Consider the following 20,000-nt stretch of genomic DNA (forward strand, 5'->3'; position numbering starts at 1 on the left):
AACCCCAACCCCCAAGCTTCACACTAATCCTAATCCTAACCCCAAACCCCAAACCCCCAAACTTCACACTAATCCTAATCCTAACCCCAAACCCCAAACCCCCAAACTTCACACTAATCCTAATCCTAACCCCAAACCCCCAAGCTTCACACTAATCCTAATCCTAACTCCAAACCCCCCAATCTTCACACTAATCCTAATCCTAACCCCAAACCCCCAAGCTTCCCACTAATCCTAATCGTAACCCCAAACCCCAAACCCCCAATCTTCCCACTAATCCTAATCGTAACCCCAAACCCCAAACCCCCCAAGCTTCACACTAATCCTAATCCTAACCCCAAACCACCCAAGCGTCACACTAATCCTAATCCTAACCCCAAACCCCCAAGCTTCCCACTAATCCTAATCGTAACCCCAAACCCCAAACCCCCAAACTTCACACTAATCCTAATCGTAACCCCAAACCCCAACCCCCAAGCTTCACACTAATCCTAATCCTAACCCCAAACCCCAAACCCCCAAACTTCACACTAATCCTAATCCTAATCCTAACCCCAAACCCCAAACCCCCAAACTTCACACTAATCCTAATCCTAACCCCAAACCCCCAAGCTTCACACTAATCCTAATCCTAACTCCAAACCCCCCAATCTTCACACTAATCCTAATCCTAACCCCAAACCCCAAACCCCCAAACTTCACACTAATCCTAATCCTAACCCCAAACCCCAAACCCCCAAACTTCACACTAATCCTAATCCTAACCCCAAACCCCCAAGCTTCACACTAATCCTAATCCTAACCCCAAACCCCCAAGCTTCACACTAATCCTAATCCTAACCCCAAACCCGTACCTTTACCCTGATACCATGCTCGTACCCTGAACACGTCCGGGACAAAAGGCCCAGATTCCTGATTTCTTCCAAATTGCACAAGGACAACAACAAGGACTAGAGAGAGAGAGAGGGAGAAAACTAGACAGAAAATAAAACAGACTAGACTTTAATACCCTCCAGCCCCAGTCTTTGTGGTGGGAGTAAGGGAGCGGGGATAAAGTTTCTTTTTTAAGTATTGGGGCAGAAAGATGCCATCTGCAGATGGAATATTAATGCTGCCTGCTTCTTCTCGGCAGTCAGTGGTCCGCGTCCTAAATCACACTCTATTCCCTATATAGTGCACTGCTTTTGACCAGAGCTCTATATATGCCCTGGTCTAAAGTAGTGCACTATCTTGACTATAGGGTACCATTTGGGATGCAGACACAGTAGCTCACTAAACCCTACTTCAAATAACAATTTGGACAACTTTAACTATCTACCCTCCTTTCCCCTTCCACATCCTCTTTCTTGTGTGTGTGTGTGTGTGTGTGTGTGTGTGTGTGTGTGTGTGTGTGTGTGTGTGTGTGTGTGTGTGTGTGTGTGTGTGTGTGTGTGTGTGTGTGTGTGTGTGTGTGTGTGTGTGTGTGTGTGTGTGTGTGTGTGTAAGAGAACTCACATCCTCTCTCCCATCCCATCTGGGGTCTGTTAGTCTGTTACCTCACAGTACTACTGGGGTCTGTTAGTCTGTTACCTCACAGTACTACTGGGGTCTGTTAGACAGTCTGTTACCTCACAGTACTACTGGGGTCTGTTAGACAGTCTGTTACCTCACAGTACTACTGGGGTCTGTTAGTCTGTTACCTCACAGTACTACTGGGGTCTGTTAGTCTGTTACCTCACAGTACTACTGGGGTCTGTTAGACAGTCTGTTACCTCACAGTACTACTGGGGTCTGTTAGTCTGTTACCTCACAGTACTACTGGGGTCTGTTAGACAGTCTGTTACCTCACAGTACTACTGGGGTCTGTTAGACAGTCTGTTACCTCACAGTACTACTGGGGTCTGTTAGTCAGTATGTCACCTCACAGTACTACTGGGGTCTGTTAGACAGTCTGTTACCTCACAGTACTACTGGGGTCTGTTAGTCAGTATGTCACCTCACAGTACTACTGGGGTCTGTTAGTCTGTTACCTCACAGTACTACTGGGGTCTGTTAGACAGTCTGTTACCTCACAGTACTACTGGGGTCTGTTAGACAGTCTGTCACCTCACAGTACTACTGGGGTCTGTTAGTCTGTTACCTCACAGTACTACTGGGGTCTGTTAGACAGTCTGTTACCTCACAGTACTACTGGGGTCTGTTAGTCAGTCTGTTACCTCACAGTACTACTGGGGTCTGTTAGACAGTCTGTCACCTCACAGTACTACTGGGGTCTGTTAGTCTGTTACCTCACAGTACTACTGGGGTCTGTTAGACAGTCTGTTACCTCACAGTACTACTGGGGTCTGTTAGACAGTCTGTTACCTCACAGTACTACTGGGGTCTGTTAGTCTGTTACCTCACAGTACTACTGGGGTCTGTTAGTCTGTCACCTCACAGTACTACTGGGGTCTGTTAGACAGTCTGTTACCTCACAGTACTACTGGGGTCTGTTAGACAGTCTGTTACCTCACAGTACCACTGGGGTCTGTTAGTCAGTCTGTTACCTCACAGTACTACTGGGGTCTGTTAGACAGTCTGTTACCTCACAGTACTACTGGGGTCTGTTAGTCTGTTACCTCACAGTACTACTGGGGTCTGTTAGTCAGTCTGTCACCTCACAGTACTACTGGGGTCTGTTAGTCAGTCTGTCAACTCACAGTACTACTGGGGTCTGTTAGACAGTCTGTCACCTCACAGTACTACTGGGGTCTGTTAGACAGTCTGTTACCTCACAGTACTACTGGGGTCTGTTAGTCAGTCTGTTACCTCACAGTACTACTGGGGTCTGTTAGTCAGTCTGTTACCTCACAGTACTACTGGGGTCTGTTAGACAGTCTGTTACCTCACAGTACTACTGGGGTCTGTTAGTCAGTCTGTTACCTCACAGTACTACTGGGGTCTGTTAGTCAGTATGTCACCTCACAGTACTACTGGGGTCTGTTAGTCTGTTACCTCACAGCACTACTGGGGTCTGTTAGACAGTCTGTCACCTCACAGTACTACTGGGGTCTGTTAGACAGTCTGTCACCTCACAGTACTACTGGGGTCTGTTAGACAGTCTGTCACCTCACAGTACTACTGGGGTCTGTTAGACAGTCTGTCACCTCACAGTACTACTGGGGTCTGTTAGACAGTCTGTTACCTCACAGTACTACTGGGGTCTGTTAGTCTGTTACCTCACAGTACTACTGGGGTCTGTTAGTCTGTTACCTCACAGCACTACTGGGGTCTGTTAGACAGTCTGTTACCTCACAGTACTACTGGGGTCTGTTAGTCAGTCTGTTACCTCACAGTACTACTGGGGTATGTTAGTCAGTATGTCACCTCACAGTACTACTGGGGTCTGTTAGTCTGTTACCTCACAGTACTACTGGGGTCTGTTAGTCTGTTACCTCACAGCACTACTGGGGTCTGTTAGACAGTCTGTTACCTCACAGTACTACTGGGGTCTGTTAGTCTTTTACCTCACAGTACTACTGGGGTCTGTTAGTCTGTTACCTCACAGCACTACTGGGGTCTGTTAGACAGTCTGTTACCTCACAGTACTACTGGGGTCTGTTAGACAGTCTGTTACCTCACAGTACTACTGGGGTCTGTTAGTCAGTCTGTCACCTCACAGTACTACTGGGGTCTGTTAGTCTGTTACCTCACAGCACTACTGGGGTCTGTTAGACAGTCTGTCACCTCACAGTACTACTGGGGTCTGTTAGTCAGTCTGTTACCTCACAGTACTACTGGGGTCTGTTAGTCAGTCTGTTACCTCACAGTACTACTGGGGTCTGTTAGTCAGTCTGTTACCTCACAGTACTACTGGGGTCTGTTAGTCTGTTACCTCACAGTACTACTGGGGTCTGTTAGTCAGTCTGTCACCTCACAGTACTACTGGGGTCTGTTAGTCTGTTACCTCACAGCACTACTGGGGTCTGTTAGTCTGTTACCTCACAGTACTACTGGGGTCTGTTAGTCAGTCTGTCACCTCACAGTACTACTGGGGTCTGTTAGTCAGTCTGTTACCTCACAGTACTACTGGGGTCTGTTAGTCAGTCACCTCACAGTACTACTGGGGTCTGTTAGTCTGTTACCTCACAGTACTACTGGGGTCTGTTAGACAGTCTGTTACCTCACAGTACTACTGGGGTCTGTTAGTCAGTCTGTTACCTCACAGTACTACTGGGGTCTGTTAGACAGTCTGTTACCTCACAGTACTACTGGGGTCTGTTAGTCAGTCTGTTACCTCACAGTACTACTGGGGTCTGTTAGACAGTCTGTTACCTCACAGTACTACTGGGGTCTGTTAGTCAGTATGTCACCTCACAGTACTACTGGGGTCTGTTAGTCTGTTACCTCACAGCACTACTGGGGTCTGTTAGACAGTCTGTTACGTCACAGTACTACTGGGGTCTGTTAGTCTGTTACCTCACAGTACTACTGGGGTCTGTTAGTCTGTTACCTCACAGTACTACTGGGGTCTGTTAGTCAGTCTGTTACCTCACAGTACTACTGGGGTCTGTTAGTCAGTCACCTCACAGTACTACTGGGGTCTGTTAGACAGTCTGTTACCTCACAGTACTACTGGGGTCTGTTAGTCAGTCTGTTACCTCACAGTACTACTGGGGTCTGTTAGACAGTCTGTTACCTCACAGTACTACTGGGGTCTGTTAGTCAGTCTGTTACCTCACAGTACTACTGGGGTCTGTTAGACAGTCTGTTACCTCACAGTACTACTGGGGTCTGTTAGTCAGTATGTCACCTCACAGTACTACTGGGGTCTGTTAGTCTGTTACCTCACAGCACTACTGGGGTCTGTTAGACAGTCTGTTACGTCACAGTACTACTGGGGTCTGTTAGTCTGTTACCTCACAGTACTACTGGGGTCTGTTAGACAGTCTGTTACCTCACAGTACTACTGGGGTCTGTTAGTCTGTTACCTCACAGTACTACTGGGGTCTGTTAGTCAGTCTGTCACCTCACAGTACTACTGGGGTCTGTTAGACAGTCTGTTACCTCACAGTACTACTGGGGTCTGTTAGTCAGTCTGTTACCTCACAGTACTACTGGGGTCTGTTAGTCTGTCACCTCACAGTACTACTGGGGTCTGTTAGTCAGTCTGTTACCTCACAGTACTACTGGGGTCTTTTAGTAAGGAAGGAAAGAAGGAAGGAAGGAGGGAGGATGTCTAACAGAGTGAGGGAGGGAGGGACAGAGGGATGGAGGAAGATGGGGAACTATGATTTACAGAAGGGGCAGAGAGACAGTAATAGGACGGTAGGAGTGAGAGGAGGAGAGAGGATTGGGAGAGGTAGCAATATTTAAAGAGAGATGTCAGGCTATGTGATGAATGGCCAGTCTATATGGGTTGTTCAACCAAATCAGTGCCCTTTGATATTTTAAGTAGAAATTGTGCACCAATATTACATTTTAAAAGCCTGTTATATCAATTGAAGTACCCTTTAATATAGACCATATGGAGAAGTCAATACATCTGCCTTGTAATATCAATAAAGACTTGTCCCTCTGTGATTTCTAGGAAGATTTTATCCAACTTAAACCCAACATTTCCCACAAGTTTTGACCATCATTGTAAAGCCCTAGTTATTATGTTACTTTGACAATGTTATTTCTGAAGATTATCACGTATTTCATGTGATTAGTGATTAATGTGTACGTCTTTCCCTGTTACGTGAACTGAACTCTTGTTTTAATATGGTGAAACTTCTACTTTTTTAAAAACATTTTTACAAAGAAACATTGAATATCTAATAGTCAAATCATAGTGTAAAGTAGGTGAGCAGGTTCTGGTGAGCTGGTTCTATTATCAGGTGAGCTGGTTCTATTATCAGGTGAGCTGGTTCTATTATCAGGTGAGCTGGTTCTATTATCAGGTGAACTGGTTCTATTATCAGGTGAACTGGTTCTATTATCAGGTGAACTGGTTCTATTATCAGGTGAACTGGTTCTATTATCAGGTGAACTGGTTCTATTATCAGGTGAACTGGTTCTATTATCAGGTGAACTGGTTCTATTATCAGGTGAACTGGTTCTATTATCAGGTGAACTGGTTCTATTATCAGGTGAGCTGGTTCTATTATCAGGTGAACTGGTTCTATTATCAGGTGAACTGGTTCTATTATCAGGTGAACTGGTTCTATTATCAGGTGAACTGGTTCTATTATCAGGTGAACTGGTTCTATTATCAGGTGAACTGGTTCTATTATCAGGTGAGTTGGTTCTATTGTGTTTTGCTGTGTGTTTGTGTTAACTATATGGGACTGATTCGTCTTCGTTCATTTGTTGGTTTATTGTTTTTGTTTGTTGTTTCAAGTATCCTTATTAAAATGGATACTTACCACGCTGCATCTTGGTCCTCCTCACTTTCTCCCGACGAAGAACGTTACAGAATCACCCACCACCAATTACCAATATGGACATGCTTCAGAACCATCGGACCAATAGTTTATAATGTTGACCCGGTTCAACACACTGACGCCAGATAGTTAATAACACATCAAATCGGATCCTTTTACACACCCTGTTAAGACAACGTTTGAAATCAATGTCTGCACCGCATGTGTTTGCTCTGTAGTAAATCCCTGATTGATGTATAACATTGTGATTGTCAGTCATTCATCTACAGTGGCCTGGTCTATGTTATCCTCTATAATCTTCATTGACTTCCATTTCCTGTCCACGGAATGCCTAACACGTATTTACTGACGATCTCTAATTGGTCGTCGTAGTGACGACCTAAGAGCAATCACATCAAGTGTACAGCATCTTCTGCCAGCAGCACCTCTGGGGGTCAAATGTCACAGGCTGTGGTCGAAATGGAACTCAATGGTAGGACCACAAGCCAGTCAGAAATATGTGTTGTGCCAAGGTAATTCACTGATTAGTAATACTGTATTTTTCACCAAACAGGTCCTCTAACTAACACCTTCAAGGCTTCACTGAATCCTTCCGTATTGGACTCCTATTGACGTACACCTAGTCTACTTTACTCTCAAATATTTTCCACTTCAATAGCTTCATATTAGAAGACCGGACAATGACCGCATTGTTCACTGTGTGTTACAATTGTACTTTGCCAGTAATGAGTTGCAATAGAGACAACATATTTGTCTCAAATCCATGATATTACTCAAAATAACAAACATGCCTAACGGATTAGGTTTGCTGGTCTCGTTTCAACAGCTGCATTTGAGAGCACTTTCTCTACCTTGGAGGGCTGTGCTGCAAGAGTTTGGCAAAATGGCAAAAAAAGAAAATAATAACTGAATGGCAAAGACCTTTTCTGAGCCTGGATTGTCGATCACTACACTACATTTACATTTAAGTCATTTAGCAGACGCTCTTATCCAGAGCGACTTACAAATTGGTGCATTCACCTTATGATATCCAGTGGAACAACCACTTTACAATAGTGCATCTAACTCTTTTAAGGGGGGGGGGGGGTTAGAAGGATTACTACAACCAACACCATTCAATTAGAGGGGGGTTTCACTCTGCCTTTGGACAAGATTGGACTTTTCTTTTCTGGCTGTTCGGTAGTGCGCAGTTTGCCTACAAAATTAGCCAGACTGCAATCAACAAACCCAAGGCTATTAAAGTGGAAGTGGAAACGTTTACAGGTGAAGAAATACAGCGTAGCTCTCGTCTCCATCTGAAATGGCACCCTAATCCATTTACATTACATTACATTTACATTTAAGTCATTTAGCAGACGCTCTTATCCAGAGCGACTTACAAATTGGTGCATTCACCTTATGATATCCAGTGGAACAACCACTTTACAATAGTGCATCTAACTCTTTTAAGGGGGGGGGGGTTAGAAGGATTACTTTATCCTATCCTAGGTATTCCTTAAAGAGGTGGGGTTTCAGGTGTCTCCGGAAGGTGGTGATTGACTCCGCTGACCTGGCGTCGTGAGGGAGTTTGTTCCACCATTGGGGTGCCAGAGCAGTGAACAGTTTTGACTGGGCTGAGCGGGAACTGTACTTCCTCAGAGGTAGGGAGGCGAGCAGGCCAGAGGTGGATGAACGCAGTGCCCTTGTTTGGGTGTAGGGCCTGATCAGAGCCTGAAGGTACGGAGGTGCCGTTCCCCTCACAGCTCCGTAGGCAAGCACCATGGTCTTGTAGCGGATGCGAGCTTCAACTGGAAGCCAGTGGAGAGAGCGGAGGAGCGGGGTGACGTGAGAGAACTTGGGAAGGTTGAACACCAGACGGGCTGCGGCGTTCTATAATCCCTTTATAGTGCACTGATTTTAACCCGAACCCTATAGGGAAGGGTGCCATTTGGGACCGCAGCCCTAGCCTCTTTTTTGCTCAGGCCACCGCTGCTATAGCTTGCAGCTAGAGTTCTGATGGAAACCAACCGCCTTCCAAAGTGCCAACGGGGTCCCCCTTGGGACAAACAAAATAATTTGCTCTTCTTCTTGTTTCTAAACAGAAAAAATGAGCCCAAATGTTTCTATAATTCCACTATGTTTAGCATAATTTACGTTCAAACAAAGAACACCCACATCAGTTCGAAACCTGGCCTCAAACCAGCATAAAAAATAGCTGTGGCGGTGAGAGTCTTTATGCTAATGAGCTAAATGCTAACCCTTCACTTGGAGTGTATGGTTAAATGCAAAAATAGCTGTCTAGCTGTCCATACATGCAGGCATTGTATCTGGGATTAGTGCTTGAGCCTAATTGAGAAACAATAACAGAAAAAGCTGAACATCGAGAATTATTAACTACATTCATTAGACAGTCATTAGGCTACATGTTCTGTCCTCTTTCAATCCTGGATTAGCTTCAACTAGCGATAGCTAGCTATCATTAAGATGTGGATGAAACCAACTGAGGAAAAGAGGGATTACAGTCTTCTGACCTGGAGGCACACGTCTAAACAGTCTGTTTCAGTCACCATGACAATCCTGGTGTTCACATCAAAGGCTACGCTGGGGCTACTGTCTCGTCAGATAGCAACAGCATAGCATAGCATAGTATAGCATAGCATAGCATAGCATAGCATGCTGCTCATAGTTTCCATAGGCCTCACAGCTACCTGTCTGTGGTAAAGCTGGGTTAACAGCTAATGTGTATTATCAGTTGTCTATTATTAGGAGTTATGAAAACGATACAGGTTCATTTGCGGATATCGTTACATCATTTCTGAACGCCTCCAAGCTAGATGTGCTCCCGAGTGGCGCAGTGGTGTAAGACACTGCATCTCAGTGCAAGAGGTGTCACTGCACTACAGTCCCTGGTTCGAATCCAGGATGTATCACAGAGGTGTCACTACTGTCCCTGGTTCGAATCCAGGCTGTATCACATCCGGCTGTGATTTTGAGTCCCATAGGGAGGTGCACAATTGGCCTATTGTTGTCCGGGTTTGGCTGTGGTAGGCTGTCATTTTAAGTAAGAATGTGTTCTTAACTGACTTGCCTAGTAAAATAAAAGTTACATTTAAACATACCAAATAAATATCAAGACATTGTTACAATGGAACATTTATATTTCTTGAAGCTGGGTAAAACAAGGTACATTGTCAGATGTTCAGTGCGATGTAATACGAGCTATACTGGTCTCTTTAATGTATGCTAGGAAAAGATGGCATGAAATACTTCCTGGATGCCTCAGAGATACATTGTTCAGGCCTTCTACCAATTAAATTCAGAATTCCTATTTCTTGACTTTCTGACGTTTTGCACCACATGAATTCCCCCACCCCCCCTTACCCATAATCCTTATACTCCGATGACTCCAAACGAGGAAACAGAAACTCACTGACAGCTACGTCACACGTCACAAACAACCTCCCATATCAACAAATAAAGATAGAAATATAAGTTATAGAAGCTATCCTTATGCTCCCTCTTATAACGGTCATATTTAAGACTCCCATGCAGACTGTTGTCGGATTTCTTCCACTCTTAATAAGGGGGAAAAAAGTCACCCACAACTGCCATTTTGAAGTCACACACAACTGCCATTTTCCCTTAATACAGTCCAGGGCTCTACCCAGGCGCAGAAAGCCAAGTACTCCTATTATATGGTCTATAAAACTGTTCACCATTTATGAAAGAATCATATGAAAAGGGCAAATAAAGAAACTGGTTTCTGAAGACACAATTAACTTTACGACTCCTAACATTACTCACTGCCAGTAGGCTCCAATGCATGCTGGTATCACTGAGACATGTTATAAAACATAATCTGTCCAACTGATTAACAACAAACGTCAGCAGCAGTGGATTCTGTGGTTGTCACCACAGACAACACCACATCTGTACATGAGCATGAAGCTAATGTGAAATCTAGGGTAGGACGTCTTTGTATATAAGAATTTGTTCTTAAACTGACTTGCCTTTTAAAATAAAGGTAGAAATATATATATTTTAAAAAACAACTAAAAATCTCTTGTCAAGATCAAGAGAAACAGATAATAAATCCTTTATGTACATAGGTGATCCAATATATTTTACATAGGGGATCCAATATATTTTACATATGTGATCCAATATGTTTTACATAGGTGATCAAATCCATTTTACATAGGTGATACAATCTATTTTACATAGGTGATCAAATCTATTTTACATAGGTGATCAAATCCATTTTACATAGGTGATACAATATATTTTACATATGTGATCCAATCTATTTTACATAGGTGATCCAATTAATTTTACATAGGTGATCCAATCTATTTTACATAGGTGATCCAATATATTTTACATAGGTGATCCAATCTATTTTACATAGGTGATCAAATCCATTTTACATAGGTGATACAATATATTTTACATATGTGATCCAATCCATTTTACATAGGTGATCCAAACTATTTTACATAGGTGATCCAATCTATTTTACATAGGTGATCCAATCTATTTTACATAGGTGATCAAATCTATTTTACATAGGTGATGCAATCTATTTTACATAGGTGATCCAATCTATTTTACAAGAGACCTGTCCCAAGGAGGCAGCAATCGAACATGTATTGCAAACCATAGGTACATACATAAAATCCCCAGAACAGCAATGGCCAATGTCCTCTTTACCTCAAAGACCTGTCCCAAGAAGGAATAAATTCAAGATTCATTGTAAAACAAACTACAGAGCGTTTAGACGTTACGCCTCAAAATGGCAGCCGTGCCATCAGCCGAATACAGAGTCATAGCAAGCAATGGTCATCGTCCTTACCTCAAAGACCTCTTCGTCCAGAATCCTGGTACCGAACACGGTGATGCCGTCAGTGTTGATGGCTGCCCCGTCGCTCCTCTTCAGTGGCCTGCTCAGCTTCTTCTTACAATCCACAATGATGGTCACGCTCTTCTTCTCCACACTGATGGCGACGCGATGCCATCTACACATGGACAGAGGAGGTGGTGGGTTAGAGAAACGTGAGAGATTTGGGGAGAACATGAAACGTATGAAGTGTATTTGTTGCTTGCTGAACGCTACAACCTGAACACAGGTTGGACATTTGCAGTCTGGTGTAGTCAGAGATAATCTACAGTCTGGTGTAGTCAGAGATAATCCACAGTCTGGTGTAGTCAGAGATAATCTACAGTCTGGTGTAGTCAGAGATAATCTACAGTCTGGTGTAGTCAGAGATAATCTACAGTCTGGTGTAGTCAGAGATAATCTACAGTCTGGTGTAGTCAGAGATAATCTACAGTCTGGTGTAGTCAGAGATAATCTACAGTCTGGTGTAGTCAGAGATAATCTACAGTCTGGTGTAGTTAGATATAACCTACACTCTGGAGTAGATAGAGATAATCTACAGTCTGGAATAGTCAGAGATATTCTACAGTCTGGTGTAGTCAGAGATAATCTATAGTCTGGAATAGTCAGAGATAATCTACAGCCTGGTGTAGTTAGAGATAACCTATAGTCTGGACTAGTCAAAGATAATCTACAGTCTAGTGAAGTCAGAGATTATATACAGTCTAGTGAAGTCAGAGATTATCTACAGTCTGGTGTAGTCAGAGATAATCTACAGTCTGGTGTAGTCAGAGATAATCTACATTCTGGTGTAGTCAGAGATAATCTACAGTCTGGAGTAGTCAGAGAAAATCTACATTCTGGTGTAGTTAGAGATGATCTACAGTCTGGATTAGTCAAAGATAATCTACAGTCTGGAGTAGTCAGTGATAATCTACAGTCTGGAGTAGTCAGAGATAATCTACAGTCTGGTGTAGTTAGAGATGATCTACAGTCTGGATTAGTCAAAGATAATCTACAGTCTGGAGTAGTCAGAGATAATCTACATTCTGGAGTAGTTAGAGATGATCTACAGTCTGGATTAGTCAAAGATAATCTACAGTCTGGTGTAGTCAGAGATAATCTACATTCTGGAGTAGTCAGAGATAATCTACATTCTGGTGTAGTTAGAGATAATCTACAGTCTGGTGTAGTCAGAGATAATCTACAGTCTGGAGTAGTCAGTGATAATCTACAGTCTGGAGTAGTCAGAGATAATCTACATTCTGGAGTAGTCAGAGATAATCTACATTCTGGTGTAGTTAGAGATAATCTACATTCTGGTGTAGTCAGAGATAATCTACATTCTGGAGTAGTCAGAGATAATCTACATTCTGGTGTAGTCAGAGATAATCTACATTCTGGAGTAGTCAGAGATAATCTACAGTCTGGAGTAGTCAGAGATAATCTACATTCTGGTGTAGTCAGAGATAATCTACAGTCTGGTGTAGTCAGTGATAATCTACAGTCTGGAGTAGTCAGAGATAATCTACATTCTGGTGTAGTCAGAGATAATCTACATTCTGGAGTAGTCAGAGATAATCTACATTCTGGAGTAGTCAGAGATAATCTACATTCTGGTGTAGTCAGAGATAATCTACAGTCTGGTGTAGTCAGTGATAATCTACAGTCTGGAGTAGTCAGAGATAATCTACAGTCTGGAGTAGTCAGAGATGTCAGAGAGATGCCAAGAAATGTGAAAACTAGGTTGTTCTTGATGAAGATAATTTGTTGTTATTCTCAGAAAGATTACTAGCTAGATAAAGACTAAAACGATAAAACTCACTTTACTTTAAGGTCTGGAAGACAGATACATATCAATGCTACGTTTCATTTTGCTGTAGACAATTACTCCAGACACGTTTTCGCTAAATGTTTCATATTAGCAAAGACCTCACTGTCAGAATATTCATTTTAAAGTTAAGCAATTTATGAAGCTCTGTTATTTTGATGGTTTATTGCAAATCAACAGTGCCGACAGCTGTAAATAATTTGGCAAAAACAGTCTGTCACCAAAATGCTGCCAAATAAATAATTGGGCAACTCAAAAGACAGCCATCTCACAGTTATATTCCTGATGTTATGAATCACTAAACAATGAAGTATATAAATCATTTTTTTTTTTCATTTTTAGTGGTTTGCTTGGGTCTGCTGAGAAGCATTAAATACGTTATAGAGAATCCAGAAGACTCAGATCTGGTCGGCCATCTTGTAAAACATGACTTGTGTGGAGTCTATCAACAGTAAGAACACGGTGAGGCCACAGAGCCTCTCATAGACCCCCAGAACACATGAGTCAGTCATGGTCACATGATAAGGTAGGCCCCGCCTGCGAACTTCAAAACTAGTTTCTGCCCTCGACCCAACAGAGAATTTCCTCTTGGTCTAAGACATTGCTTGATCCCGTGGGAGACCCGGGGTTCATATCCCGTGGGTTACAAATGTACAGTACTCCTTGTATAACATCACGGCTTAGTGAAAGGCCAAACGTCAGTTACTTGCCAGAGGAAAGAGTAACCCTTAAGCTAACCAAACAGTGCCTAACCTTACCTGAACCCAAACCTTGTCCGTAACAGAAAAGGCTTTGCTTTGTGATACAGTAGTGATGAGATTCTCAGGTGTCTCAGACTTCACTTACTTGCCGTCAGCGAGGTTGATGGATCTGAACAGTGGGTACTCCTCTGGGGAAGGTTTCCCATGTTGGTCTTCATACAGGAAGACAGGGGATCGTCCCACCTCCACACCCAGTTGCTGGACCCCCTTCTCGTTATACACAGACAGCAGGAAAGACTGGCTGCCTGCCTTGGGCTTGATGGTGAACATCACTGAGAAGTCCTCTGGGAACACTCCTCCTGGTGAGAGAAAAAAATAACAGTTTCATTATTTATTTGATTGGTTGTGTTTATTTGGATACCCATTAGATGTTACATTGTCCAACTCCCGGATAATCATCAATGTGTAGGGTCAGAAGTGAAGATAGTAGAAGAGTTAGATTAGAGGTGGACGCAGTAATATGACATCATCATACATGCTGAGAGACTTCCTGAGAAGTCCTCTGGGAACACCCTCCCGGAATAGGTAGGACAGGTTAGCTACAGTAGCTTAGCAATATGACGTCATGATAGACAGAAGATATAGAGAGTTTAGAGGTGGGCGCGGTAATATGACATCATCAAACACAGGATCGTTAGAGAGGTTAAATGTGGACGCAGTAACATGACATCATCAAACACAGGATCGTTAGAGAGGTTAAATGTGGACGCAGTAATATGACATCATCAAACACAGGATCGTTAGAGAGGTTAACTATGGACGTGGTAATATGACATCATCAAACACAGGATCGTTAGAGAGGTTAAATGTGGACGCAGTAATATGACATCATCAAACACAGGATCGTTAGAGAGGTTAACTATGGACGTGGTAATATGACATCATCAAACACAGGATCGTTAGAGAGGGTAAATATGTAGTGGTAATATGACATCATTAGTGATATGACACAGAAGTGTCATGCCGTGTTCAAAACAACTGGGAACTCTGAATAATCCGAGTTAAAATAAAATAATGACATCGGGGATCTTCAGGTGGGAAAGTTGGAGCTCCAGAAAGAGGCCCGAGTTCCCGAGTTGAAATTCTAAGTAGGATGACCGTTTATATCGATTTTTCCCAGTCAGAGTATTTTTTTCTCCCAGAGTTCTCAGTTGTTTTGAACTCGCCATCAGAGACGATATAGGTGGACGCAGTACTATGACATAATTTAGCTCAGAAGAGTTAGAATGGTTCGAGGTGGATGCGGTAATATGACATCATCATATATTCTGGGAGACTTCCTGCTAATATACAGTACATCAACAACAACAGAATTCAAGGCTTGTCATTTTTTCCACCCATCCTTGAGGTATGCCCACAACAAAATGATCATGTCCATCTCATGGACTGTTAGCTCTTTCATCCATAATTTAGTCTACTTACTTGACAGGGGTTATTTTACCCCAGCTATATCCCTTAGCCTACCAGACAAAGTGGAAGGGTCCAGGCTGTTAAAATTACAGATTGTGCCTTTAATTGTATCCCATATATTAGATAAAAATATCTTAAACCCCAGTTTAAATGTGACCTTTGTTGCCGGGTACTTTAAGAATTTATAACAACAGCTGGCTAATCTTGAAAGAGTCAGAAGTGATCTAATCGCAAATACATTATACAAGACGTGTGAAAGATAACATTCCTAACAAATGTAGTTCTTTAACCATCCATTATTTATTTTAGAATTTTTAAAAACCTTTATTTAACCTTTATTTAACCTTTATTTAACTAGGCAAGTCAGTTAAGAACAAATTCCTTTTTACGGTGACGACCTAACAAAAGGCAAAAGGCCTCCTGCGGGGACGGGGGCTGCGATTAAAAATGACAAATAAAAGAAAAATATAGAACAAAACACACATCACGACAAGAGAGACAACACTACATAAAGAGAGACCTAAGACAACAACATAACATGGTAGCAACACATGACAACACAGCATGGTAGCAACACAACATGACAACAACATGGTAGCAACACAACATGGCAGCAGCACAGCATGGTAGCAGCACAAAACTTGGCACAAACATGATTAGGCACAGACAACAGCAAGAAAGTAGAGACAACAATACATCACACGAAGCAGCCACAACTGTCAGTAAGAGTGTCCATGATTGAGTCTTTGAATGAAGAGATGGAGATAAAACTGTCCAGTTTGAGTGTTTGTTGCAGCTCGTTCCAGTCAGTAGCTGCAGCGAACTGAAAAGAGGAGCGACCCAGGGATGTGTGTGCTTTGGGGACCTTTAACAGAATGTGACTGGCAGAACAGGTGTTGCATGTGGAGGGTGAGGGCTGCAGTAGGTATCTCAGATGGGGGGGGGAGGGGGTCCTACTTCCTGCTTCCTGCCTTCATAGAGGTTAAAGATGATGTCATAATAGCTGAAATGTTCTCCTCAGACAGAGCACTCCATGGCAGAATGCTACCACTACCAATCCAATGGGATACTCCACTCCACCCATTCCATTCAATCCTATTTGAGCCTATTTGACAGAAATTTCCAGTCTTTAAAACAAGCAAGGCTTTAAGGCAATTATTTTCGGCAAATAATCACAGAAAATCTCATTGTTAATTTAATCTCCTGCTATTTTCGGCCATTATTTTTTTTTCCTTTGGTGTCTGGCCAATTTGACGAAGCACCAACACTCGCTCACTGACTTTAACAAGCATCGGTTCCGAGTGAAGTTGTATATTGTACCGTATCTTCCCATTATGGGGCAAGTAGGCAACTAGCATCTTAAACTGTCTCCCCCTTCAACCAGAAAGAGGGCACACGACCAGGTCCTAAAATTAACACCCGTTTACATTTTGGCACTAGTGATATTCACTCGCATTTGTGAATAAAAATAGTCAAGTATTATCACATAGCTAAATAAATGCTGCAGTAGAATTTTTTCAACATATTTCTGCCGTTTTGTTTTTTAGCTGGAAAATGCATTGTCAAATAACTAAGAATCCTATATACTATATACAGTTAAGGTCTGAAGTTTATATACACCATAGCCAATTACATTTAAACTCAGTTTTTCACAATTCCTGACATTTAATCCTAGTAAAAAAATCCCTGTCTTAGGTCAGTTAGGATCACCACATTATTTTAAGAATGTGAAATGTCAGAATAATAGTAGAGAGAATGATTTATTTCAGCTTACATTTTTCTCATCACATTCCCAGTGGGTCAATGAGTATTTGGTAGCATTGCCTTTAAATTGTTTAACTTGGGTCAAACATTTCAGGTAGCCTTCCACAAGTTTCCCACAATAAATTGGGTGAATTTTGGTCCATTCCTCCGGACAGAGCTGGTGTAACTGAGTCAGGTTTGTAGGCCTCCTTGCTCGCACTTGCTTTTTCAGTTCTGACCACAAATTTTCTATAGGATTGAGGTCAAGTCTTTGTGATGGTCACTCCGATACCTTGACTTTGTTGTCCTTAAGCCATTTTGCAACAACTTTGGAAGTAAGCTTGGGGACATTGTCCATTTGGAAGACCCATTTGCGACCACGCTTTAACTTCCTGACTGATGTCTTGAGATGTTGCTTCAATATATCTACATAATTTTCCTCCCTCATGATGCCATCTATTTTGTGAGGTGCACCAGTCCCTCCTGCAGCAAAGCACCCCCACAACATGATGCTGCCACCCCCATGCTTCACGGTTGGTATGGTGTTCTTTGGCTTACAACCCTTCCCCCTTTTCCTCCAAGTATAACGATGGTCATTATGGCCAACAGTTCTATTTTTGTTTCATCAGACCAGAGGAAATTTCTCCAAAAAGTATGATCTTTGTCTCCATGTGCTGTTGCAAACCGCAGTCTGGCTTTTTTTATGGCAGTTTTGGGGCAGTGGCTTCTTCCTTGCAAAGCGGCCTTTCAGGTTATGTTGATATAGGACTTGTTTTCCTGTGGATATAGATACTTTTGTACCTCTTTCCTCCAGCATCTTCACAAGGTCCTTTGCTGTTGATCTGGGATTGATTTGCACTTTTTGCACCAAAGTACGTTCATCTCTAGAGAACAGAACATGTATCCTTCCTGAGCGGTATGACGGCTTCGTGGTCCCATGGTGTTTATACTTGCGTACTATTGTTTGTACAGATGAATGTGGTAACTTCAGGCATTTGGAAATTGCTCCCAATGATGAACCAGACTTGTGGAGGTCTACAATTGTTTTCTGAGGTCTTGGCTGATTTCTTTTGATTTTCCCATGATGTCAAGCAAAGAGACACTGAGTTTGAAGGTAGACCTTGAAATACATCCACAGGTACACCTCCAATTGACTCAAATGATGTCAATTAGCCTGTCAGAAGCTTCTAAAGCCATGACATAATTATCTGGAATTTTCCAAGATGTTTAAAGGCACAGTCAACTTAGTGTATGTAAACTTCTGACCCACTGGAATTGTGATACAGTGAATTATAAGTGAAATAATCTGCCTGTAAACAATTGTTGGATAAATTACTTGTGTCATGCACAAAGTAGATGTCCTAACGGACTTGCCAAAACTATAGTTTGTTAACAAGACATTTGTGGAGTGGTTGAAAAACAAGTTTTAATGACTCCAACCTAAGTGTATGTAAACTTCCGACTTCAACTGTATATACAGTACCAGTCAAAGGTTTGGACACACCTGCTCATTCCAGGGTTTTTCTTTATTTAAATGTTTTTCTACATTGTAGAATAATAGTGAAGACATCAAAACTATGAAATGACACATACGGAATCATGTAGTAACCAAAAAAGTGTTAAACAAATCAAAATATATTTTATATTTGAGATTCTTCAAAGTAGCCACTATTTGCGTTGATGACAGCTTTGCATACTCTTGGCATTCTCTCAACCAGCTTTATGTGTTAGTCATTTGGAATGCATTTCAATTAACAGGTGTGCATTGTTGAAAGTTAATTTATGGAATTTTTTTCCCACTTAATGCGTTTGAGCCAATCAGTTGTGTTGTGACAAGGTAGGCGTGGTATACAGAAGATAGCCCTATTTGGTAAAAGACCAAGTCCTTATTATGGCAAGAACAGCTCAAATAAGCAAAGAGAAATGACAGTCCATCATTACTTTAAGATATGAAGGTCAGTCAATCCTAAACATTTCAAGATCTTTAAAAGTTTCTTCAAGTGCAGGCGCAAAAACCATCAAGCACTATGATGAAACTGTCTCTAATGAGGACCGCCACAGGAAAGGTAGACCCAGACTTACCTCTGCTGTGGAGGATAAGTTCATTAGAGTTACCAGCCTCTGAAATTGCAGCCCAAATAAATGCTTTACAGAGTTACAAGTAACAGACACATCTCAACATCAACTATTCAGAGGAGACTGTGTGAATCAGGTCTTCATGGTCGAATTGCTGCAAAGAAACCACTACCAAAGAACACCAATAAGAAGAGGAGACTTGCTTGGGCCAAGAAAACACGAACAATGGACATTAGACCTGTGGAAATATGTCCTTTGGTCTGAGGACTCCAAATTTATGATTTTTGTTTCCAACCTGCTGTGTCTTTGTGAGATGCAGAGTAGGTGAACGGACGATCTCCGCATGTGTGTTTCCCACGGTGAAGCATGGAGGAGGAGGTGTGATGGTGTGGGGGTGCTTTGCTGGTGACACTGATATTGGCCCTATACTTTGGTATTTGCAGTACTCTTTTCCTACATTTAAATATCTCAATTACACCAAAGGGCATTTCACCTTTTATACATGCTGTAAACTGTCTATGTGTTTGAATAAAATGTGATTTGATTTGAAGGGATGGCACTGATAAATATCCCTGATCACATCTGTCATCAACATGTTAGAAGTACTATTGCAACTGACGACCACGCTCCTACAGTCCGTGTTGTTTAGTACTATGGATGAACGTGTACACAGTCAGCAGGTTAGGATAGTACCTCCATGGAAACACTATGACAGAGCTTTCTGTCTCTCCAAATGGATTCTGTCCTAAAACAATAAATACAGAATTATTTCTCACATTAAGCCCCCCCCCCCCACCAGTGCTAGTCACCAGACCTCTGCTTCGTCTCCCTCCTGGTCATGCAGCCTAAATTGTACCCTATTCCCTATGTACTGTAGTGCACTACTTTTGACGCCAGGGCCCATAGGGAATAGGGTGCCATTTGGGAAACTCCCTGTG

At 42.3% G+C, this 20,000-nt stretch overlaps 1 protein-coding gene across 1 annotated transcript in view; it reads right to left on the reverse strand.

Annotated features, from left to right (window-relative positions):
• The window catches only part of LOC139550125 (collagen alpha-1(XI) chain-like), a 182,867-nt gene that overhangs the window by 145,599 nt on the left and 17,268 nt on the right, over positions 1-20,000 (reverse strand). Inside the window, exons 3-4 of the mRNA XM_071360770.1 lie at positions 13,919-14,132; positions 11,218-11,380 (exon numbers count right to left, since the gene is read on the reverse strand). Of these exons, the coding sequence (XP_071216871.1) occupies positions 11,218-11,380; positions 13,919-14,132 (377 nt within the window). The remainder of the gene's footprint in view (positions 1-11,217; positions 11,381-13,918; positions 14,133-20,000) is intronic.

The sequence above is a fragment of the Salvelinus alpinus genome, chromosome 23 (genome assembly GCF_045679555.1).
Source record: "Salvelinus alpinus chromosome 23, SLU_Salpinus.1, whole genome shotgun sequence".
Lineage (NCBI taxonomy): Eukaryota > Metazoa > Chordata > Actinopteri > Salmoniformes > Salmonidae > Salvelinus > Salvelinus alpinus.